The sequence below is a fragment of the Hydra viridissima genome, unplaced genomic scaffold (assembly GCF_058129835.1).
Source record: "Hydra viridissima isolate aposymbiotic clone 2 unplaced genomic scaffold, HvirCarnegie_v1 scaffold_7, whole genome shotgun sequence".
NCBI classification, from domain to species: Eukaryota; Metazoa; Cnidaria; class Hydrozoa; order Anthoathecata; family Hydridae; genus Hydra; species Hydra viridissima.
In genome coordinates, this window is record NW_028324306.1 from 13,265,504 (window position 1) to 13,290,528 (window position 25,025).

General features: G+C 29.1%; 2 protein-coding genes and 1 pseudogene across 17 annotated transcripts in view; 1 reads left to right on the top strand and 2 right to left on the bottom strand.

The window, feature by feature from the left end:
• The window catches only part of LOC145183935 (Na(+)/citrate cotransporter-like), a 28,597-nt gene extending 14,716 nt beyond the window's left edge, over window positions 1-13,881 (bottom strand). For 2 of the 11 annotated variants that reach the window (XM_090092864.1, XM_090092854.1), the window contains exons 1-2: window positions 13,700-13,881; window positions 10,472-10,550 (exon numbers count right to left, since the gene is read on the bottom strand). The gene's annotated coding sequence lies outside the window, so the exon portion shown is untranslated. Of the gene's footprint in view, window positions 1-474; window positions 498-1,585; window positions 1,748-2,411; window positions 2,539-3,140; window positions 3,164-10,471; window positions 10,706-13,699 lie in introns of those variants that run through there. The other 9 variants (XM_090092865.1, XM_090092855.1, XM_090092868.1 and 6 more) reach the window with 7 other exon arrangements.
• On the top strand, window positions 284-8,707 carry LOC149886190 (uncharacterized; annotated as a pseudogene). The gene is made up of 5 exons (XR_016454073.1): window positions 284-364; window positions 1,014-1,160; window positions 7,210-7,310; window positions 7,430-7,960; window positions 8,125-8,707. The product of XR_016454073.1 is annotated as an uncharacterized LOC149886190 (transcript).
• A 6,056-nt stretch (window positions 13,882-19,937) lies between the features above and the next one.
• Window positions 19,938-24,417, bottom strand: LOC149886191 (dCTP pyrophosphatase 1-like). Of its 5 annotated transcripts, none has more exons than XR_016454074.1 (10): window positions 24,255-24,417; window positions 24,051-24,129; window positions 23,895-23,926; window positions 23,476-23,510; window positions 21,345-21,488; window positions 21,196-21,268; window positions 21,010-21,074; window positions 20,863-20,894; window positions 20,734-20,768; window positions 19,938-20,656 (listed from the first exon to the last, which is right to left on the bottom strand). XR_016454074.1 is itself a non-coding variant. In XM_090092873.1 (10 exons), the coding sequence occupies exons 1-10, from the start codon at window positions 24,308-24,310 to the stop codon at window positions 20,448-20,450; spliced, it is 756 nt and encodes a 251-aa protein (XP_089948999.1). In that variant the 5' UTR covers window positions 24,311-24,415; the 3' UTR covers window positions 19,938-20,447. The 5 variants fall into 5 exon arrangements, 4 of the variants coding, with proteins under 4 accessions (XP_089948999.1, XP_089949000.1, XP_089949002.1 ...); XM_090092873.1 differs by having other exon boundaries at window positions 21,014-21,074; window positions 24,255-24,415; XM_090092874.1 differs by having other exon boundaries at window positions 21,014-21,074; window positions 24,251-24,378.
• Between the last annotated feature and the right edge of the window lie 608 nt (window positions 24,418-25,025).

Below are 25,025 nucleotides of genomic sequence, written 5' to 3' on the forward strand. Positions count from 1 at the left end.
AATGATCTCAATTAATCTCTTTTTTTAAAAGCATTAATTTATTTCATATCACAACAGTATATGATCAACACATAACCAGTATTTGTGATCAACAAAAAGTACAAGATCCTCACCCTTTTTTTAGCACAGTTTTTTTTATCTGTCAGTAGTTTTATAATTTTTAGTTGGCTAGAATGTACAGTTCCAACACTTGTGATTGCCTGTGTTTTGTGATAGTTTTGTGTTTTGACTAATTATACACTAGTATACCAGATTGAACTATAACTTATGCCATTTTTGCCTTAGGACATTTACTAATAAATACATCACAATGTTTCCTGATGCTTTTAAATCAGCTTGCCCAGGACGCACATCAATGGGACTGGTATCAATTTCAAATCTGTGCACAACATCTTTAATTCCTAATAAAACACATATCTTAAGTTCCCAATTTTTTGGGTTTCATTGAATTCTACTGTTTTATATATGATTTACCTTTATAAGAAACAATCTGTTTGTTAATGCATAACATCTCAATTTTGAAAAGGAGTGCTCCAGCATTTTAATAATAGGTCCCACATTGTATACAATCTATATTCTTTGTTAAGTTTATTCCTACTATTGCAATCAAAAAAATAATTGTTCAAATTGGTTAACAGTCATAACTTTCCCAATTTTTTCAAAGTATATCTAAGTTCTCCGATACATTCTTGTTGATGGCATTTAAGCAATAATCATATCATATACAAATCCAATAAATTGCTCAAGTTTGTTTTTATTAAGCTGAAGTGGTTTATTAGGATCCTTTTAAATAGCATCTTTATCTTTATATATGTTGCTGATTCATCAACAACAATTTTGAAACAGTTGGTCACTAAGAAACATGGCTTCAGTGGTTTTTTTGGTCATATTTTTAATGTTGAGTTAGCTAAAAATCATTTTTTTTTTTTAACAATTGAGAGGAACTTTTAAGCTTTTTTTAATGCTTTCATTGTTATCAAATTGATAATCCCAAACTTCTTCTTCTGGATAAGTTGAAATAAACTCTTCATCAGTATCAGTATATAAATCCCTGCTATCTACAATTTCTGGATATAAATCTTCATCAGAGTCTGTATACAAATCACTATCACCTGAAATTTCTGAAGTATGGACTGGAAATTTTATTGGAGCATGATGAGGTAAACCTCCATAAAAGCATTTAAAATTCATCTAAAAACACAAGTATAACTTTTCACAAAACCTTACTAAAACATTTTAAAAAAACACAACTCATAAATACATTGTTATTTAGTTGTTTTTTTTTTACTTAAAATACCATGGTGCTGCTATTAAGCAATAAGCATTTATCTCTAAATTAATAATTACAAATGTTTCCAAAAAGGTAATTTAAATCTACATTGCAAAGTGGTCACACTTAAAATGCTCAGTATCGTAATTCTATACTACTAAAATGATATTTTGAGTTGCCTGCCTTTAGGTTAAATTTTGTAAACAGCTAATATGTAGTATGTTAATTAGACACGCTATACAATGTAAGTTTAAATCACATACTTAAAATCTTAGTAAATTGCGTAAGTTAAAAAAAAATTATAAAGAATTTCACCTGTTTTTTGCCTTGAAACTGAAAAATCTGACCAGCACAAAAAATTGCCTAGTTTCCAAAAGGTTTTGTTTTGATTTGGTTAATTTGTTCACCGCAGCCATCTACGAACAAACATTCGTAGTAACGTTTTTTCCATGCGTAAAAACTGTCAATGTACGGACTAATGTCCACGAATAGCAATATTTATTATAACGTACGGATTCGTAAACTACGTCCATTTCTTTGTGACTCACGAACATATGTCAATTACATATGTAACTTGGTTTATAACTCAGGCCCCAGATCTTTAACAACGAGGTAATGTTCGATAAATTTCCGGGCATGGATGAATGTGGGGAGGGAAGGGATGGGGAGTGTGGAGAATGAAGAGTACACTTTTTTGAAATACCATCGCCAAGGTGTAGGAATTGGTGAATTAAGAGCTAACTTTTTTTCAAAGCTAAAATTTAAATTTTACTGTTTTATGGTATGTAAGTATTTTATGCTTAAAGTTTTACAGGACATACACTCATTCGTTTACATTTTTGTTTTGTGTTGCTTTTAGGAGACAAGTCATTTCGATATTTTTCTTTTGACATTTAATTGGCATGTTAAACCCTAAAGGAGCCTATGCAACCAAAAGTCAAAAAAAACCTAGCAGCTCAATACTATTAACCCGTAATTTAGAAACTTTGTTTAAAAAGAAAAAAATTAAAATAGCAGCTCCCGTGTTAAACAGGTATTTAATAATATGACGTCAGTTTTCTGTGGAGTTTGCTTGAACAGTTCTCTGAAAAAAAGCTAGGATAATTTTTATTGTAACGAAAAATATTGCGCTTAGACTTACGAAGTAAAATCTTCCTCTTTCCAGTACAATTTAATTTTTCTTTCGAAACAAGTTAACTCTAAAAGCATCCTCCTACCTTTGAAATAATCAAGATATCTATTGAAAATATTTTTTCGTGACGAACACTGATTTGATGATTAATATGCCATTTCTTTAGCTTACATCGATTTCTGTTTACAATGCCGGTTTTGAATCACCTTAATTAATGATTACAAATGTCAACTACGTTACATTTATCTTTAAAAAAAAAAATATTAATTCTTTTTACGACTTATTTAGATTTTAAAATTCTTTTCCTGACCTATTATTAATGGTTGTAAATAAATCCCGCAACTTTTTACGGCTTTGCAAAGACGGACTGCCGTAAAAAAGTTTTTCTCGAAAAACCTTAAAACCGGTTTAAAATTATTCCAGCCTTTTTTAATGCAATGAGGTGTTGAGAATATTTCCTTGAACTCAAGCTCAAAGTAAATATTAAAACCAAGATTGATGCGGTCTGATGTTGTAAAAATTGAAAGTCCTGATTAAGTTCGCCTTTCTAAATTAAATTGAAGAGATTATACGCCTTGTTTGCGATAAGAAGATGCGTAATAGAAAAAGGTGAGGGGCAAATCTTCTAATACTCGCTTACAAATCTTATTTATATTTCTTAGCAGATACTGGAACAATTCTTAGCAAAAACCGTTGGTACTTGCATAAACTATAAAAGAAAATAGCAATTAAACTTACAAGCGCAAAGCCTCTTTCCAATTCAATTTAAGGTTTTTCCTCGATTCTCCTTCTACCGTTAAAGTTCAGTTAAAATATCGCTTCTACTTTTAAAACGAGATTTTCACTGTTAAAGTTGTTGTGGTAAATCGTTTTAACAACCTTTTAAAACGCTATTTTTGAACGATTTCTGATTAAAAAGCTATATCATTAATAGATAATTATTAATGTTGATTACGTTACGTTTGTCTCTAAATGATTTAAATAACTCTTAATGAAAGAATTTAACTAACTCTTTAATTTTACTTTAGCTAGAGCAGTGAAAATGTCAAAAAAAAATTAAAAGTGAATTTTTGAAATGATTTAAAAACTGCTTTAGATATTGTTCTTTTCTTTTGTATTACAGTTGGAAAAAAATCTTAACCGTTTTTTTTTTTATTATTATTATCATTATTATTTTGTTCTTTCTGTATAATTTCAGACCAGAAGATGCTAATTTGTCAATTAAAATCTCACCATATTCTAAAATTAGATCTTGGCACGAGTAACTTTGGCTTTGTATAATATTTAGTTTTTTTTTTTAATTTTGAGGATTTTAAAAGGAATTATATTGCTTACTTAAAGAACATGGGAGTATATTTTTAGTTTCATAAAGTTCATATTAGTTCCCTAAGAAATGTGAAGTATTTTCTACAGACGTTTTTATAATTAGTTAAGATTTTATCAATAATCATACAAATTTTATTATACACAGTTATGAAAACAAATCAAAAGTAACAATAATTAGAGATGCGCCAGAACGACTTAATAAATAATAAATCATAATATCACAATCTAGATACAAACAGAATGAAACTTGAATGATTTTCACATCTGAACAGAAAAATGAATGTGAAAAATAAACTTTGGCAAGTTATTTCAGAAAAAAAAATGTTTTTGATGAAACCTTTTATGATTATTCTGAAAGCAGATTTAATAAAGATTTCAGATAATAAATTGATCCAGAAGGCTCCAATTGATCCAAAAAAAACTATGTAAATAATTTTTATTTGCTCAAAACTTAACGAAACATTCAAACTTAACAACAACCCTAAGCACATGTCAAAGATAGCAAAAGAGTTTTTGATCCAAGAGCAGATTGAGTTACTTGAATAGCCGGTCCAATGTCCAGATCTCTATCCAATTGAACACCTGTAGGCATTTTGAATCAAAAAGCTGGCGCACGATGTCTCAAGAAGAAAAACGAGCTGAAGATCTTGCTCAAAAAAAAGTCACGAAAATTATATACTTGGAGAAAATTTTGATCTCGAAAACGAAGAGAAAAGATTCATTTGGTTAACAAGAACTTCTAAAATTTTTAAAGATTCTGAATTTGACACATTTATAATTAGAAACCTCATCATTTGTTTCTTTATGTGGTTTTTTCTTAAAAGGTTTAATCCTTAAATCATGGTGATTTGTGCGCAGTTTTCGAGTTGAAGGGAAAAAAAAGAACTTTTTTTAACGCTTTTGGTGCTTGTAAATATTTTGGTGTTTATAAGTAATATTTTCCTGCACCATTTCGACAATTTGTCGATCAATTTTAGGTGTAATTTTGTGATTAGCTCCTTATCTTGGCTGATTTTTCACCTTATATATATTTTCACATATACGTTTTTACTTTTTAATCAAGTCGTTGATGGTTCCTAATGCCATTCCAGTCGCTTCTTCTATCATTTTGAAGGCTTTACCTTGCTCAATAACTAAGCTGCACTGAGCTTGCGACCTTTTCTTAGTTTTAACTAGGGTTGTTCGCCTTAAACAAAAACTAACGAAAATTTCGCATTTTTATATTCCGTATTTCAAGTTGCTATTGCGGAATTTGTTCTTGCGCAAATTCACCTTCCGTAATGCGTTATACGAAAAAAATAAATAATAATTATTCCGTAATAACTCTTTACGAAAAGAAACTTGCGAAACAAATCATTTCGAAAGAATACTTGCGAAACAGTTCCTTACGGAAGGAGCGTTTCAGAATGTGCGCTTACGGAATGACTCGAAAGAATTAATTAAACTGTTATACACAAAAATATTATTATTTATTATTTAAATAATGTTGTTAAATGATATATATATATATATATATATATATATATATATATATATATATATATATGTATATATATATATATATATATATATATATATATATATATATATATATATATATATATATATATATATATGTATATATATATACACACACATATGTGTATATATATGTGTGTGTATATATATATACACACATATATATATACATACAGTGACCTAGAAAGATTAAGAAAGTTAGGATGGGGTGGGGGTACTAAAACAGAATATAAGGGGGCCTAACGCAGCTAAAAATTTTTAATTTTAGCTGCGTTAGGCCGCGTTTCGTAAGTGTTTTTCTGTTAAGAACCGTTTCGTAAGTTGCGGTGCGAAAGAGTTTCGTTTCGATAGAAGTTTGGTTTTTTATTATTATTTCAAAAAATAAAACCTTAAAATGTTCATATGTTGCAATACTGAAAATAAAATTTTTTTATAAACATTTTGGTATATAAAAATTTTATTTTTTACAATTATATCCGTTTGACCAACAAAATGTTGTTATAGACTTCAAAACGTCGTTTAGCGAAAGAGCTCGTTCCGCAAGTGCGGCTTCCGTAAGCGCTACTTTCGTATGTAGCAAAATAGTTTTATTTCGCAATTCAACTTGCGAAAGGCGACATTTCGTAAGTAGCATTTGCGAAATGAACATCGACGTTTTTTTTTGTTTCGTAAAATTTGGTACGAAAAAAAAAAAAATTCCTGATTCTCAATATCCTTCTGCAAGAATTTTATTTTTCCGATATTGTACGAAACATTCTGGTTAACAACTCTAGTTTTAACTCCCATTCTTGGTGATGTCATTGACAAATCAAACAGCTTTGAAAAACATCAATCAATTATTAGCAGTTACTCATTATTTGATAACAAAATGTCTTGAAATATTGCTTAAAAATCCTTTTTTTTTTTAATTATCACTTGGAAAACTTTGTTCCTGTTCGGATAATTATTTTTTTTACATAGATTAGTTCTCTGAAATCTTGACTAAATTTGCTCTTAAAACAATCAAAAAATTTTTCATCAATAACTCGCCAAAGTTTATTTTTCACAATAAACTTTTTTGTTCGGATACTTATGTCTCTAAATGTATAGGATAAAACACCTAGTGTTCGCCATGTGACCTATTCTTCGCCATTTGGTCACTAAAAAAACATGCAGAGCAAAAACTAATTGCTGGAAAGTTTTAAAATCGTATCTAAAAACAACTTTGACGTTCTCTTTACAACTGACGAAAATTTGACTATTGTAACTTTAACAGTAAAGGCACCGAACTTTTTTTAAAAAAATTGTCCTAAAAAATCCTTATTGCTTAATGGCAAATTTTAGAAAAGTTTTTGGATAATCACTCAAAAAAACATTTTGTTTACAACATAATTTAGTTTTTTTCTTTTTTAGGGTGTTATTAGGATGCAGGAATATCTTATAAACATAGAGTTAGTGGATGAATTTTAAAGGGTGGGTGTCGGGTGGTGGTGGCGAATACGGGAAGCAATATAACCCCTTTGCTAGTAATCGCCATCAATAGATTTTTTTTAAAAAATTGGCTTTTTTTGTCCTTATCATAAAATATAAACTATGACACATAAGTCAATACGTGTATAGCTCAATTTTATTTAAAAATAGCCACTTAATAAACAGTTAAATCTTTACCAGTCTTCGCCACACCTACTTGTTAGTAATCGCCACCGTTGATTGTTGCCATTTTAATTTTTAATAAATCATTATACAATACCGTTTTTTTTGTTTTAAAAATAATGCATATAATTGAATATTTCTGATATATTTTAAAATTAAATCATTAAATAGTAGTCGCTGATTAATAATATTATGCATTTTTGTTTTCTATTTTCAGACTTTCTTCAAAGGTTTTAAATAATTTTAAAACCAATTTTACATTTAATACTTGGTACCGGGCTACTAAATTTAAACTTGCTACTATTATTTATATTTCAAATACTTTATTTAGATAATCAAATTAAAGATGAATGAAAAAAGTTGTAGCACATCTAGAATGGCTACTAAAGATACTGAAGAACATATAGCGGAGGTTGTTGAGGATGTAAAGAGGTAAGCTTAAATTATATTTGCCTTTACAGAATATCACTATCTATTAACCTTTCATTATCTAATAAACTTTGCTAACAGTTCTTACTACCTAGGAAGCTAGATTCTTTAGTATTTTTTAGCGGTTGAAGAATCGCAACTGGTGCATCAAAGCATTATGACACTCCTTGAACAACCTTGAGAGACAAGATTTACAGAAAAACCCCAATGGTAAAAAAAATAGATCCTGCACTTTTTTGAACGAAGCTGAGGAGCAAGTGTTTGTTAACTATAATCAATGCACAAAGGAGAGCTCATCCTGTCACCTAAGACACCATCATGTCACTTGTGTCTTGTTTATTGTCAGATGAACGTTTGATGGGGAAAATAAACAGGGATAGACCTTATCAATTTGGTAGATCAGTATCGTTAAAACCTGGAGATAAATGGTAATGTGTCACAACAAGTAAATAAACAGTGGTTCGCGGACATTAGAAACTACTTGGCGAAGAAATACTATCTAGATATCCTATATGAACCCAAGCGCGATTTTAACTTCGATGAGTCTGGGTTTCAATTTTCACCCAAAACTGGAAAATTTTTGGCTGAAAAAAGATCAAAAAATGTTCCTCATACCACTGCAGCTAAAGACAAAGAAAGAATTACAGTTTTTGGTATGTAAATTTGTAAATTTATTGCTTATCTTTCTATTATTTCTTTAATGGTTTTATTATTTATAATACAGCAATATAAATTGCTTTTAACTTTACATATCTTATAGCATGATAACTTAGCCTATGAGTTTTTCTTTACAATTTTCTTTGCACCTTTATTACAGCAAATTTTGTTGCTTACGGATCTCTTCCTCCCCCTCTTATTACATATGCTAACCAGAGAATCCTCACGACTGTATACCAGCCATTACCTCCAAATTTAGTCGCTGTTAGTAAATCTGCTAAGGATTATATAAATCACGAAGTTCTCTATGAATATTTATGCTTTTGACCAGTGGCTGACAGATAGTAATACTCAAAGACCAGTTATTGTTTGGATCAATAAACAAGAAAGAGACAATTGGAGACAATTTCATTTAGTGAAGAAGCTAGCAGATTTACAAAAAATTTTAATTCTTATTCCACCTAATAACACTCGTTTCATGCAGCCAATCGACGTGGGCCTATTTGGCTCCATGAAGAGTGGCTGGACTGTGGTCGTTTTCCGCCTCGCCAATCCTAATTAGTATGTTTCAAAAGAAAATTTTGCAGACCAACCACGTGGTGACAAAGAGGAAGCTGTCATCAGCTAAACCTAAGAATAAGGCTAAAAAAAAAAAGCCAGTTGTGCAATACACTTCTGATTCTGGTAAGAACATCTTAAAATTAACAAAAGTCTAACTACCTATCTGTTCTTTTATCTAGTAATCTTTTCTCTGTACGATAATGCTTCGAGATCGATAATGATTTTCAAAAAACGAGTGAGAAAATAATTCTAACATGGGACTAGGTCGAAATATTGGAGAACACTGGGTGTTTTACCCTAACTAGCAAATCTCATGGAAATTTGTTTCGGAAAACACTTTTTACTAATTGAGCGAAATTTAATTCATTAAGAAACTATTAAGAAATAACCAACTTTGAATTGTTGTCAAATATTGCAAAATTGTTGTCAAATATTACAAAGTTATTTGTTGATTTGAGCGTAACATCATTTGATTCATGTGATTCTATAACAAAAGTTCTGCAAGTTAGTTTTTCTCACCTGGAAATTTTTTTGCAATCAAGAAGAGCTTTATAAGTATGTCAGTACAGTTATATAAATGCTTAACTAGTGAAAAGGAGATTGATAAAAAGAAAGGAAGGTATAGATAATCTTTTATGGCAAACGTCGTGGAATAGGAGAAACGATTTTATGGTCCGTTCTTGCAGCGCTAAACACTTAAATCAAAGACCCATATCCATAAATTGATAAAAAGATCAAAATAATTCTAATGCCCAATAAATGCTTATAAAAATTATATCTAAATTGAGCGTAAGAATTTAAAATAAATTACAATTCAATAAAAATCGTCGTTTCTAACAGCATCCCAGTAGGCACTGGACGTCCTTAGACGTCCAGTGGACATCCACGGACGTCTTAAACGTCCTTAGACGTCCACCGGACGTCTAAGGACTTCTAATGCCTACTGGCACTTTTGATTTACCTCTTGTAGCAGTTTTTTGTTATTTCGCAGCTTTGTTTATTTTTCTTTCTACTATGAATGGAAAGTTATGTTTTGAAGTAAGAATAGTTTGTGACTAAGTAAAATTATATGTAAGTTTACACCCAATATAATACCCATTATATAATGCAAGTTTTTTTTTATTTTCATTTTTCTTTCTAGATTTGTTTTACTTTAATTGTCTATTAAATCTTCTGAAAAAATAAAAAATATTATGACTTCTTCAAGTAAGTAAAGATTTCAAAATTTCTTTTTGATAAAAGTTTTAAATTCTTCAATAGATCTGCCTTCTGGCGGTCCTATCTTGAATTCTTGAACCTCTGTGTTGATACTTATTTTTTCTGTGATGTTTTTCTTTACTTTGTTCGAAGTCAAAATTTATTTTTATCGTCCATGAAGAAAATGAAAGAATCCAATAAAAGAGGACAGACAAAAATCTTTATAAAAGTGTGAAATAAGATATATATACAGATATTAGAGAGAAGAACTCACTTATACAGAGAGAAGAACTCACTGGGTCCGTTCCAGTGCAGTTTTTCTTTCTGTATATTTTACATTTTAAATACCTTACTGGCATTTATTGTGGACTCACTATAAACATGGCTTTAGTGAGTTCACAATAAATGCCAGTAAGTAGGTTTATTCCTGACCCTTTCTTGTTCCGTCGTTAACAGCTGTTGCCTTGCATAAATCCTCTCCTCTCTTATGGCATCAGTTAAAGGTTCTACCACCCAAAAATTAAACAAATTTTTTGCCACTTATGCCAGGTACTGCTTTTATTTTTAAACGATTTAAGTTCTGCAGACAAAGTTATTAATTAATTAAATTGTTTAAACGAACCTAACTTATTGCAAATAACATGAAAGCAACACAAATAAACAAAAAATGGATTTATTTAACATTATTTAACATATTTGTCTTTGTTTTGGTTAAAAATTTCCTCGAATAATAAAAACGAATGACATACCTTTACAACTTGCAAGACAAAAGCAATCAAGATTTCTGTCTTTCCTTTTTGACAGTTTCAGTGAAATTTCCAAGCACAGCTATTGAAATACATGAAAATGTTTCTTTAGTTAAAAGAAAAGGGGCAATAAACTTTTGCACGTTCAAGTTAATAACTACTTTCTTTTGCATCGCTGTCTATAAACATTTGTTAATATTCAGGCAGCTGTAATTAATAATTTACCGGTCTCTGAATCAAACAAATAGCACTATTCATGATTCATTAACTTCAATAAATTGGAGAATCATAAAACGATAAAATAACGTTACATAAAATCTATAGTAAATTTCAAAATTCATTGAGCTGGCACTATCGAATAAAAATAAAATAAAAATAAAAACTTCGATAATGGAGAATTAAATTACATGGGGAATTAAAAATGACGTGAATTAAATTTGACTTTTAAAGGCGGATAATAAGGGGAGAAAGAAATTTAAGTTACTTTGGCTAAATGTAAATATTTACTTATATTTAGAGAGAAATTGTTTCGTGAAGATGTAGCCTTATTCATTTAATTAGTTTATTTGTGAACAATTTTTTAATGGATCATAACTTTTTACAAATTTAATGTTTATTTTTTATGTTCACTTTTGTTCCTAGGCGTAAGTGTAAACAAACGTTTTGTTTGCTCTAATACAACTTACGTTTAATCTATGCATCAAGTTCACACTTGCACTAATTCACAGTTGCATTAGATTGTGTAATAATTTGCGACGCACTGGTATAGGTGCGCACATTTTTCCTGTTCGCGTTTAACCTCGCATTTACGCTTGTTCACAGTTGATAAACTCTCTCTTATTTAGTTTTACATTAAATTCTTCTGTGAGTTACAAAACTGTTGTGGACTTCTCTGACGTTTGTTTTTTCAAAACAATCAAGCAAACATTTTTTTTTTTGGTTTTTTCCCCAGCTTAAAAAGTGAAACTTATAGAACTGATTACAAATCCAGACTTGTTGGGTTCACAATAAATTTCCCTCAAATTTGTGAAGCCTAAAGTTAGATCTGAGCCGGGTACATCAAGCGAGTAAATTGTAAAAATGTTGTTTAGGTGTTTGCAGAGATATTGCAGTGTTAAAGATTTCTTATGGGTAAACATGACTGAATCACTGTTAAATATGACTGCACCATTTCAAGACTAAATAAATTAATCATGGTTGTTGTCTCAATCGATTAAGACAACTACCATAATAAAAGAAGCTCCGAGTGTTTTATTCGCTGCCAACACCTACTATTATTATCTTCTTAAGTAATGAAGCTACAAAACAAGAGCCACAAATGATAAAAAGTTTAACTTTTAATGACATTCGAATTTTTTTTTACGAGTATAAGAAAGCTTTAAATTAAAAAGACAAAAAATAACAAATCAGAAATCGTATGGATTTTTCCACTTTAATTTAGTTTAGGTTGTTAGACTCTAAAAATCAATAGCAAATGTTGCTTAAATCTGTGATAAATATCTATTTAATAAAGTAGACGTGTCTGACTGTGACACCCTGTAGTAACATTTAGAATTTTTGCTCAAAAACATGGACACGCCTGTTTTTGCGCATGTACAATTATGTGTGGCGTTGTCGAGGGCAAAATCAATGAATTCTTTAAAAATTCAATTGCCTGAAAATGCGAAAAAAAAACTGAGAATATTGTTTATCGAGAAGTATTTGAATAAAATTTGTAGTTTATCTATTCGCATGAAGTATTCATGCGAATAGATAAACGCAGCTCGTTTACAATAATTTTTTTTTTTGTATCCAAAAGTTTGATTGCAAATTAAGCGAAATTTTTCTGCAACTTTCTGACTTTTCCTAAATTTGTGTTTTTTTTTAAACCCTGGTTGTTTTAAAGTAGTAACCAGTGCTATAAAGGTGTCTCAACATAAGTTTGAAAAGTAACGAGGTTTTACCAAAAACTTGGTCTCAACACGAAACATATTTTTTTTTTTTTTTTAAGTTTTCAAACTTTTTTAAATAAATTTTTGCAACATTCTGGACGTAGCTGTGTAGTTTTTGCCTCACTCCCAAAAAAACATATTTGATGAATAAAATTTTTAAAACTTTTGATAAAAAAGGTCAAAGTGCATGTACTGCGCACGTGCGTTTGCCAAGTTGTTGGGAATTACATTTAAAGTTTTTTTTTTTTTAATTTTTATAAAGACAAAAAAAACTTAAAAAAAAAAATAATAATAACGAATATAATGAAATAGTCAACATTTAGTGAAAAAGGTTCTAAAGCAATAAAAAAAAAATAGATTTAAAAATTTCAATGGGAGCAGTACTTAACGTAGACGTAAGTTGCCCATCGTTGAAGTAAGGTGTTTTAAAACATTGAAAGTTCGAGGAAAATTGAAAGTTTTTGAAAGTTTTAACAGAAAGTTAACATGTTTTGAAACAGTTATTGAAAGAACAGAAAGCAGGAATAAATTTCCTAGACAATAAGAGTTCAAAAAATGTGTGTTGCTTTTGTATAATTGCGTTAAAAAAAAACAAAACAGTTTTTTTCAGCTGAATTGTTTGAAAAAGAAATAAACTAAGAACCAAGCGTCTGCGAAAGTTACCAATATACGTGAAAAAAAGTCCTAGTTTTGTCGTAAAATGTTCTATTCAAAAATACTCTTACTGTGGATATAATAACCTTTATTCTGCATGTCAGGTTGAATCAGTTTTCAGAATATATACATATTTTTATTTATGTTAAATAAATTAGTTATTGTAGAGTGGTTTACGCACGATATGGCCCACGAAAGTTCCATATTTGGAGCTTTACATTTATCGCTCGTTACCAGTGTTTATACGTAGCGTAAGCACAATAAAACTTCTTTGTGTTTTAAACAATTAAGTCATTCTAAAACCACTTCGAAAAATTCATTATAATTGTTAATGTAGAAATTTTATTTTATCAAATCAGATGTTTCATGATTTAAAAAAAAAAAACCATTAGTTCTTTTGGTTACAGAAATCAGTAACCGAAAATTAACTTTAAAAAGTTAATCTTCGGCTACAGACTTCTCTTTTGGTTTATTTCCTTGCTTTGTACAATTATGAATGAAAAGTAGTTTAAAAACTTTAAGCAATAAGTCGATACTTAAAGAGCGACAAGTCGATACCTAAACGCAATAGTTTTTGAATTACAATTCAGTAGGAGAAAGATAACTCCATTTTTAAATCATATTTTGTTAAATTAATCAATTTTACCTTTGAGAATTTCTTTACAAGCTTTGCCTCTCAACTAAACGGTTTGACACCTCGATTGATTATTCAGACTAATCAAAGTGATGCTTAATAAGAGAAGTCTTTGATTTCAGTAAATAAATACGCTTTATAAACAAAAGCCTTAAAAAATGTAAGAAATCTTTCAAAAAACCCTTCAACTATATGAATTTGTTTTCTTAGGACGCTGAAAGTCAACAGTGTGTATTTTTTTATATTTGCCGAAGCCACAGTTTCGCGAAATTTAAATAAACCTGGGAGCTGCTCGCTTTTTTTTTTGTCTTTTTAATACTTACTTCGTTGATGGGTATCACCGGCTTCTATTAAGAAAATAACCTTTAAAGGATTTTACATCATATCTCAGAAAATTATTTAACGGACAAATTAGCTGGTAATTGATATTACATGATACCGGATTATATTGCTGGATGATACCGGATGAAGGATAATACTTTGTCTATTTAAACAAACAAAATCTGCAATGTTTGTCTCATGTTAAAAATGTCTTTACAACTTTTGAATGGGAAGAGTTTTTACCAGAACTTTCTTTTAACTTGAAAAAAACGCAAATGAATAAGATTTTTCGAAACAAAGCAGCGAACTTCTAATAACGTTCTTCGGTAACTCTGTTACCAAAACAAAGCATTAAATATATAGGAACTAAATTCGTCTAATAATCTAAAAAACCAAAAGTTTAGCCTTTTGTTTGAATGCCACCAAAGAAAACCTTACAATCAGACTAAGTGAAAAAAAGTTGCCGGAAAAACCTTTGGTTTTGCGGCAACTTTGCCTGACATTGAAAAGCACATCAACAGTTATGAAGAAAACATGACTATGTTATAAAAATTAGGGTTGCAAGCAGAATTCTTCAATCCCGTTAAATCGCCTAAATTAAAAAAAAAACAGCAGGTTTTGGTAATATTGTTATTAAGAATTTTTATAATGAACTCATTAAACGTTAATTTATAAATTTAATCTTTCACTTTAAAAATTGTCTTTTCTATAAAAATTTAAAACTGATAAAATTTCAAACTAATCTTAATCTGGCTATTATTCTCTATTTCACTTTTAATATACTGTTATTCTGATGTATATTAAAAATTTTGCGCATCTCTTAATCCATAAGCTAGCAACTTAGTAGAAAATTTTTGTAGCATTACGATTGGAATGTCAACTTTTCTTACTATTGTTTGATAAATATAAAAATACAATACAAAACTATTAAATTCTTTTGTTCTACGCACTTAAGGAAAAAAAACTAAGATTTGCGCGGAAAAAAAGACGCCTTGTTATAAAACTTAAGACTAATTTTGAAATCTAGATTTAAAATGGAAATCTTTAAAAGGAATTTTCAAAGAGAAATTTTGGGTTCACATGCGCAGAGCCATATTAGGGTTAGTGTTGTCCCAGGGTAACATAGGAATTTAATGGCAATTTCCCTCGTTTATTTTTTTTTGTTAACAGAACCTTAAAATTTTTAGTCATCTTAAAACAAATGAGTCGGTTTGCGGCAAATCATTTAATAAATACATAGCGACAAGTCAATTTTTAGGGAATAATACAAGAATTTTAATGTCAATAATAAAATTAGAGAAAGAAGCATTTATTATAAGATTTATAAACCAATATTACTTACTATAATATTTCTCTTTTTTTTTATACTCACAGTGATTAAGAAGCAGGCACCCAAAACAAATGATCATATTAACTTAGGTTAGATTTTTCTGTCTCTACCTTTATCAGCGGAGTCTTTTAAGCCTCTAGCAATGCAATCTTAAGATTTGCCAAGGAATTGCTATAAAACTTTTTTATAAGCTTAAGTTTTTATAAGATTAAATCAAATATAACTCTAAGGGAACTTGAGCAGCTTTACGATACAATCCAATTTGCGATAATTTTCTTGAAAAATTAAGGCATTATTTTACATATTTCAGCTTCGTCCTCATTTTTAAATATATCTATTTTGTACATCTTTTAAAAAAGAAATAAGTGAAACAAAAAAAGGAGAGCTCCAAATCTAAACAAAATCATTATTTTATTTCAGTGGCATGGGCGCCGGCAGGATTTTTTACAAGGGGGGGGGGGGGGGCAAAATAAAATTCAACAGTGATATTTCAAAAACTACATAAACGCATCAATTAACCAAGTCATTTTATTAGACCAGTGACAAAAGAAAATTAAAGAAAATGTAAAAAAAAAACAACATAAGAATTAAATCATTGTTATTCAGTAAATAGAAATTGTAGTCGTCTGCGTTCACTGCCAAACTTATTTACAATTTGTTCCATAAATTCAGATTTTCTGGAGCGTATTATTTCACGATGCACGCTCAGCATGCAAAGCCCAGACAAACGCTCATAATGCTAATGCTAAATTATACTTAATAATGCTAAATTATATAGTAATATAATGATTAGTTAAAAAACGTTAAATGATTTATTAAACTCAAATTAAACATATTCCAAAAAACAAAGCAGCAGTTTAATGCAAATTAATCAAATTAAATATATACAATCATAACAGCCGAGAGAAATTTTGGGCCCTGGGGAAGTTTTCTTAAGGGGCCCTCATTATGATCAATAACATACCCAGGACCAAAAGAAGCGTGCTCTGATCATTGAAAATTAAAAATAAAAGCTTATTAAATCTTTTAAAAGTCAAAACTATTTAAATCTTTTAAAAATTATTTTAAAAAATTATTTGTACACACACGGGGCCTCGGGAATCTTCCCCGCCCACTCCCCCCCCCCCCCTTCGGCGGCCATGTATATAATTGTAATAACTAACATTTAGCTAGCAAAAAGCACAAGGTAATAGTATTACTAAAATGAATATAACACAGTAAATTGGAAAAAAGATAAATAGAAATACAATACAAACAAGAAACATTTTGCCAACAAACAAAAAAACAACAGCATAAAAAGTAAATGAAACTGACACATTAAAAAATAATTTAAAAAATTTGATAACTGCATCCAATTCTTTCTTCGTTAATTCGAAGTTTATTTCTTTGCGTAAGAACTTTGTAATTGTAATTTGATTTCTTTTTTTTTATTATTATTATTTCCTTTATTTTCCTTTTTTTTTCTTCTCTTCTTTTTGGTTTCTATACTTCTCCTTTATCTATTATTTTTTTCTATTTATTCCTTTTTTATTTTTCTATGATGTATTTCTATCACTTTTTTTTTTAACTTTCATTCAACCATCTTTTTTTTTAAATATAAAGTATGTCTTTATAAAAAAACTTCCGCCATCGTGGAAGTTATTGCATTTGATAGTAATATTTCATTTAAACTGTAGTCATTTACATTACGGTGAGTAAACTATAAATGAGTCAAATTGATGAGATATCGAAATAAAATCTTTTAACAGTTAAAAGAAATTATGTGAATATTAAAATTTGTTATTTTGCTTTTCCAGAGGGGGGGAGGGCAAATGCCCCCACTTACCCCTGCCTGCCGGCGCCCATGTTCAGTGGCGCTATTTCAGTGACAACATTTATAGGAGAAGCAGAGTCAATCAAAAATTTTAGCATCAATAATATTTTTGCTACAGCAAAATCGATTGTTTGCTAAAGAAGACACAGAGTCTTATCTTTTCAAGAGGATCTTGCTTTAACTTGTCAAGATTTAACTTGTGAACCACGATACTAAAAAAGTACAAACTGAGAATTGGTTTTATGAATCAAAATACCTATCGAGATTATGAATTCAAGCTTAGTTAACAATGGAATCGTCTCAAAAATTGACTAAAACTGTCTTAAAAGAAACAATATTTAACTGAATTTTAGCGGCAGAAGAATAACGTTTTATTAAGTTGTTTTTTTATTATGTTTTTCATCCGATTTTCCTTTTCTAAATACTTGTTATCCAACGCTTAAATATAAATCACACACACGCACGCACGCACGCACGCACGCACGCACGCACGCACGCACGCACACACACACACACATATATATATACAGTGGCCAGCAAAATAATAGGTGCGAACCAAAAAATTAACAAATACGAGAATATCTTTTAAAGAAATAAAATAAAAATTTGAATTTTTATTAGAACTTTTATTTTATTACATAAATAAACAGAAATTAATAAAAATTAAGTTATTAAATATATATAATATATTTTAATTTTAAAAAAATAAATTCCACACCGAGCAAAATAATAGGTGTAAAATAAAAAATGAAGATGGAAGTCAATAGGGTTGCAAATTATTAATATTTTGTTGCATACCCTTTATTTTTTAATACTTCCGTGCATCTTGACGGCATTGAATCCACTAGTTTTCTGCAAACTTCTACAGGAATGCTGTACCAAGCCTCCTGGAGCATCATCCACAGTTCATTTCTATTTTTTGGATTTTGTCCAGAAATTTTAAGTTTTAACTGCCTCCATAAATTTTCAATAGGATTTAGATCCGGTGACTGAGGTGGCCATTCTAAAACTTTTACATTATTGGTCGTAAACCACTCTTTCGCAGTTTTGGATGTATGTTTTGGGTCGCAGTCCTGTTGGAAATGCCAAATTATCGGCATATTTTCTTCGGCAAATGGCAACATGACATTATTTAGTATGTCTACGTATGTATATTGGGTCATAATATCTTGATCCAAAAAAGTGGCCCCACACCGTACCAGGAAAAGCAACCCCCACCATTATATTTCCTCCGCCGTGTTTCACTGTTTTCGCAGTGAAGCGAGGTGAAAGTTCTTGCTTTGATGGTCTTCTTACATACTGTTTTCCATCAGAATTAAATAAATTAATCTTAGTTTCATCACTCCACAAAATATTACGCCATTTTTTGGTCATATCTGGTCCCCGCCAAGCAATATGATTTTTCTTTTCATAGTGTTCTTTCTACCAAGTAATGGTACTTTCCTCGGAGTTCGATCTGGCAACTTACTTTCTAAAAGCCTTCTTCTAACTGTCCAAACACTAATATTTTCATTAATTTCATTTTCAATTTTTGTTGCTGGCTTGAATGGGTCTTTTTTTGAAATAATTGTAATGTGATCATCCGTACAAAACGTATCGTATCAAACGTTTTGCGTGGTCTTCCTCTATTCTCACGTGATTTTTCTGGTTTTAAGGCATTTGTAACTTTATTTTGAGAACATCCCATCGTAACTGAAATTTCCTTGTTTTCTTAAACTTCTAATAAGTTTTCTTTCTATCGCTGTGCAATGTTTTCCTCGTCCCATTTTATATCTAATTCTCATTCAATACAAATATGATATGTTATTATTTTATATAAGTTGCATAAATATTGACCTTACCTTTATATCAACAACAAATAAAAATAATAAAATGTTTTTAATCCTACAGCAAACAGGTTAAAATAAACACACACCTATTATTTTGCTCCACCAAATTTGTAGGTTAAATATATAAATAGGGTATTCCCCACATAAACTTGTAAGAAATTGGAAATATACTGCTCTCTGTTATAATAAAATAAGCATAGTTTGTGTAGCAATCAGTTCCTAGATGTCACTTTATAAAATATACTGTAAAATGTCAATTTAAGTGAAATTTATTATTCACACCTATTACTTTGCTCGCCACTTTATATATATATATATGATTTATATTTAAGCGTTGGATAACAAGTATTTAGAAAAGGAAAATCGGATGAAAAACATAATAAAAAAACAACTTAATAAAAAGTTATTCTTCTGCCGCTAAAATTCAGTTAAAGTATTGTTTCTTCTTTTAAAACAAGATTACGACTGGGAAAATCGTGATTAACTGTTTAAAAGTTGCTTGAAAACGCTTTTTTAAAACAACTTCAAATCAAAAAGCTCTTTCATTAATAATATTGATTACATTTGTCTCTGAATATATTTTAGAGATTTTATATCATTAAATATTTTTCATCAGACTCCATAAGGTACCAGTCATTTAAGAATATTTGGTTATTTTATTTTAATGGTACTGTATAAAAAAATAATAAATTTAGTAAATTTGTAAATTCATAAGTTCAACAGATCATTTGACGTAAAATATTCTTTAACGAACTTTTATTTTTCTGGCAGGCCCTCCCCTCGGGTCTTCTCGTTATCCATTATTATTTCCTCGTTCATTATAATATTGCATACAGTGGCGCACCAAGGATTTAATATAGGAAGAGTGGGCAAGATAAACAGATTTTTAAAAACTTAAACTTATAAAACTAAACTATGTTAGGCTATGTTTACATTATGATTGAGACAAAAAAAAGATTTTTCTGAGGTAAAAAGTTATGATCCTTTTTGATGAGTTCAGAAAGTTACAAGCCGAAGCTTAGTGATCTTTGATGAATTCATTAAAAATTCAATGACAAAACACTAATTACAACAGTTTCTTAAGAGAAAAACTCATGTTTCAAAAACTCTTAAGAGAAAAACTCAATTTCTTAAGACAAAAACTCACACAAAAACGTTTCACACGAATATTGCGTTACAAACTTTGATATTTTTTAACATTAAAATTTTTTTTTTCCTTAGGACGAAAAATATAGTTCCAGCTATCTGTGCTGTTGAGCTGATTATTTTCGAAAAAAGAAATTCTCGTTCGTTACAATAAACTCGTTAGAAGTAGTTTAATTATGACGAACAACAACTTCAACTTCAGAATTTATAGAAGCTTGATAAATCAATTCATTGAAAATATCTTGTGATGAGCTAAACGCTCAGAGAAATACCATCAATCATTATTAACAAATGGGTTGAAACTGACAAAATAAAATGACCCTAAGCACAATCATTATTTCTGTTCGTATACTCGGTGTGTTTTTTACTCGAACCTTTTACTAAGTTGACTGGGTATTTTTTTATGTTTAGGTCATACTTTCGCAATACAGCCTTAGGTAAATCAACACTGCATTTTTCAGCCAATCGAACCAAGTGTAATAGAACAGCTGTTATTCTTTCAGCAAAAGTAAGCTTATCGCATTGCCAAGCTAAAAAAGAAGCCTTTGATTACCAAACCAACTTATGAAAGAAATTTTTACCTCTTAATCTTCAAAAAAAAATATACCTGGGTTAGATATTTGAGCATCTGATGTAAATTTACTAAAAAAAAGAAAAAGAAAAAAAAAAAAAAAAACTTAAAAGAAACTATTTTCACTGAATTTTTTATTTTTAAGTAGATAACAATAACACATACAATAGTTCCGAAAGTCTTCCAACTGCACTAACCTGTGGTAAATAAGAACAGATAATATAATCGGTAGACAAATCAAATCATTAGCTAATTAATAGAATAATTAGGTAATTAATGAAAATTTGAAAAATTTAACAGCGGTTTGCTTACTCACAATGGAAAATAACAAGTTTCTTGGAGACTGATATTCTTTTCCGAAGCTTAAGCATTTCCTTCTAAGAAAAAAATGAGAGCAATAAAACTGGGTAATAAGTTACACAGACATAAAAAAAAAAAAGAACGAATAGTTAGAGACAAAACATCCCAATATAACACAAAAAAATAATAACTTTATACATATCTTCTAGGTGAGGTTGAGTAGAAAAACCCTTCACATTTAAAACGATATCCATGTTATGTCCTCCGTGTTCTAAATTTAAAAGAAACGTGATTACAGCAAAAAAATATTTTTAAATAAGGCTTTACTTTTGATCAATGCTACTAACCGTTCGTCTCATCATTAGAAATCCTTGCTAGACAATCAGCAGCTTTTGACAAATCAATAGCACATATGTCTGCTAATCGAATAAGATACAATAATACATCACTGAGCTCTTCTTCCAAGTGCTCCTTTTCTTTTAACGGCCAATCTTATTAATAACATTTAAAGTTTTTGATCTTATAAAGAATAAAGGGTAAAAATATTTTATCAATCTTTATTATTACAAATTTATAAATTTTTAATAAAGCACAAATAATTATATTATAAAGTATTAACTAATTTACTTTGTATACAGTTTTTGATATATATACGCTAAAAGGGATGTCAAAGCTTAAAAACAAACAGATTACAACTGTAATTAAAAAAGTAAAAAGCGTTGTTTTATGAAAAATAATTAAGTTATTAATGAGCATTTAATTCAGATGACTAAATGCAGCCATTGGGCCAAATTGTGGTCCACCTAATATTTTCATGTATGTACTATATTTAATAAAAAATTTATACTAAAAAAATACTTGTTATATTTTGAACTTATCAAAGCTACATGTTTAAGAAAACTTGCTGGCCCTTAAATAACCCCTAGTGATAAAAATTTGGCGCAATCTTTGATCAGTTAAAAATTATTAAACTTGTAATTACCCAGCCTAACTTTCTTTGCTGTTTTGCCTATAAAGTGGTAATTTTCTTTCACTGAATGTTTTACTTTGCTACATTAATTGATAAAAAAATGTTATTGCAAAATGAAGCTAACTACCTTAATTGAACAATTTTACAGCCACAACACTAAAAATAAGAAAATCATAGAGCATTTTTTTGCCTTTAATCACCCCCAAAAGAACCATCCAATGTAATGTGACAAAGTGGAAGAACAAAGAACCAAGGTCTTGTAAATCTGGATCAGGTAGAAAACCTAAAATTATGACTATTTAGGAATGCCAATTGTCTAAATGGTCTCTTGAACAACCAACCTGGGACTTCACAAAACAAATTTGCACATAAATCCATGTGTGATCATTCCTACATCTTAAAAAGATAAAAAGAACATAACAAGTTTGTTATTTAAAGAAAATACATGTTCACACTAATTAACAGTTAGAGCAAATACAAGAAGAATTTGTGGAAGAATTTGTTTTAAATTCAAAAACCATGAATTTATCATTTATGATCAGCTGTATTTTACATTTAAACATACAGAAAAAAACTCTAATGCTAAATTTTACACAGATGAGCCAAAAAATGCAAAAATATAAGGGCAAATGCAAACTTGAAAAATTTTTTTTTTGTGGATTAGCACTTCCCCTTTGGAATCTCTCAATCATTTATTGTTCTTGCATGACTGGTAATTAACCAAACAGTGCATAAAAAAAATTGCATCATCAAAAGATCGATTCTTTTTATTAACAAATATTACAGGAATGATAATTATACATTTTGGCCTGACTTAGCCTCTTTGCATTATGCCAAAAAGTGTGACCGATTACCTGGATGAGAAAAACATTCATGTTACAAAAGTTAATAATCCAGCTAGTGTCCCAGAATTGCAACCTATTGAGAATTTCTGGATCTTTAAAGGCTACATGTACAAAAACAATTAGGAAACTGAAAATGAAAATCAATTGCAAAAAAGAATCTGTTCTTGTTTAAAGAAAGTTTACACAAACCTTGTACAACACGTGTAAACATGTAAACAGAAAAGTTGATGCAGTATATTGTAATGGAAAGAAAGCATTATTTCAGTTCCAAAAGTAAAAAAAATGTATTGCTTACTATTCTGTACTAGTTTTTTGTTCCTTACACTTTTCTTTTTACAATTACTGCTTATGTTTATGTGTCAAATATTTGTCACCAGGGGTTATACTTAAATTTATAATTTTACCCACTAGGAAAAAAAGGTTAGATATCTCTACATTAATGATTAATAATCATTCAAAAAATTAAAACCTTTTTAAGAAATTTCAGAAAGACTTTTAGGGTTTGTTTAACTAATTTTTAAAATAGATACCTTTTATTAGACAACTTTTATTTTGATTTATTTTTGCATCTCAAGATCTATTTAAGTTTCTTTTAGCATACTAAATCCCAAAGTATTTAATATACTACACTATAACTAAACTAGAACTATATTAAAAGCTTACTGGTTATAGATTGATTGTCATCTCCTTTCCATTGACTAAAAACAATTTTTGTCAAGAAAATCTTTTAAAACTGAAAGAAAACAAAAAAAGAGAAACATAATCTTATTAAATTAGGGCTTCATAGAAAAATTATTTAATGGATAATGGTTATTTTATACTGAGGAACTTTTGTTAAACTGTTTGCAAAATTACATTAGAGGTAGAAGTCCTTTATAATAATAAAAAAAACTGTTAAACTTAAATTTTACAATATAAAATTTGAAATAAAAACAATGCAAATTTATTAAAATGACCTCCTTCTGCAATGGAGTTGCTTTAACCTTGACAAATATATAATTGCTATGAACTTTACATGTATCCAAAACACAATACACAGTGAACATAAAAGTATCAAGAAAAATAAACTAAAGAATACTTACAATAACTCTGCAAGTTCACCCACTTCCCCAACCTGGCAAACAAAACATGCAAATATTCTTACATTTGAAAGTGTATAAAACATTAGATATGACATGTTTTTAGAAAACTGTGAAAAAGTATTGATTAAGCAATAAACAACATATGATAAAAATGACCAAAGCAAGCATTATATTTCTAGGTGTATGAAACTGATTCCAATCTCTTTCTGAAGTAAACCTCTCCATCATGCACCTTCTATGTACAAAAAAAAAAAAACATTTAAGTTGCTAAGAAAATAATTTTAGTATTTTTAGTAACTAAAAGCACTATTTTAACAGAGTCTTTTATTAAAATACTACTAATAATAAATACTAACGTACAAATCCTCTAAAGAGGGTTTTTCTGAAAATACAAACTTTAAGTTTTCTTCACTCATTGCTTATTGAAATGTAAAATCTGTAAATAAAATCTAAATAACATAGTTGCATAAAATACTTAAACAACATATTAGCTATTGAAATTTTTATTTCATTATCTGATATAAAATTACAATGCTAATAAAATGATTTATAATGATCACTAAAACATTAGTTATACTTTTTTAAAAGTATAACTGAATTGCAACATAAAATATTAAAACTTTGTCAAGAGATTAAAAATAAACTTAAAATAAGTGCTGTTCACATACCAAACATTAGTATTTAAAACAATATCATTAAAAAAAAAAAAAGCTCTTTAATGGACCCAACCTTTAACACTACTGAATTCTTTTTATCATCAACTGTTAATAATTCACAGCAATTATAAAATTAACACAAACCGTCAGTGTACACTAAATTATGATCATAAGTGGTTATGTATTTTATATTCTACCAGCTACGCATGAATTTAATCATCAATCTCATAGTGTAAACACAAGTAGATGAACTTTTCGGAGTGTTTGCTTTATTAGATTCTTTTTTTGTGTAATTCTCTTACTTATTACTTACTATCAGCTTAATGCAGCATTTATGTTTGCTACTTTAAAAAGCATTCTAAGGTCTAAACAAGCCTAACACAGGTCCCTATACTCACTCTATCAAAATTAACAAATAAAAGATCAGTTTAATTTCATGGATTCACAAAGAATAATGAAAAACTAATAATAATAT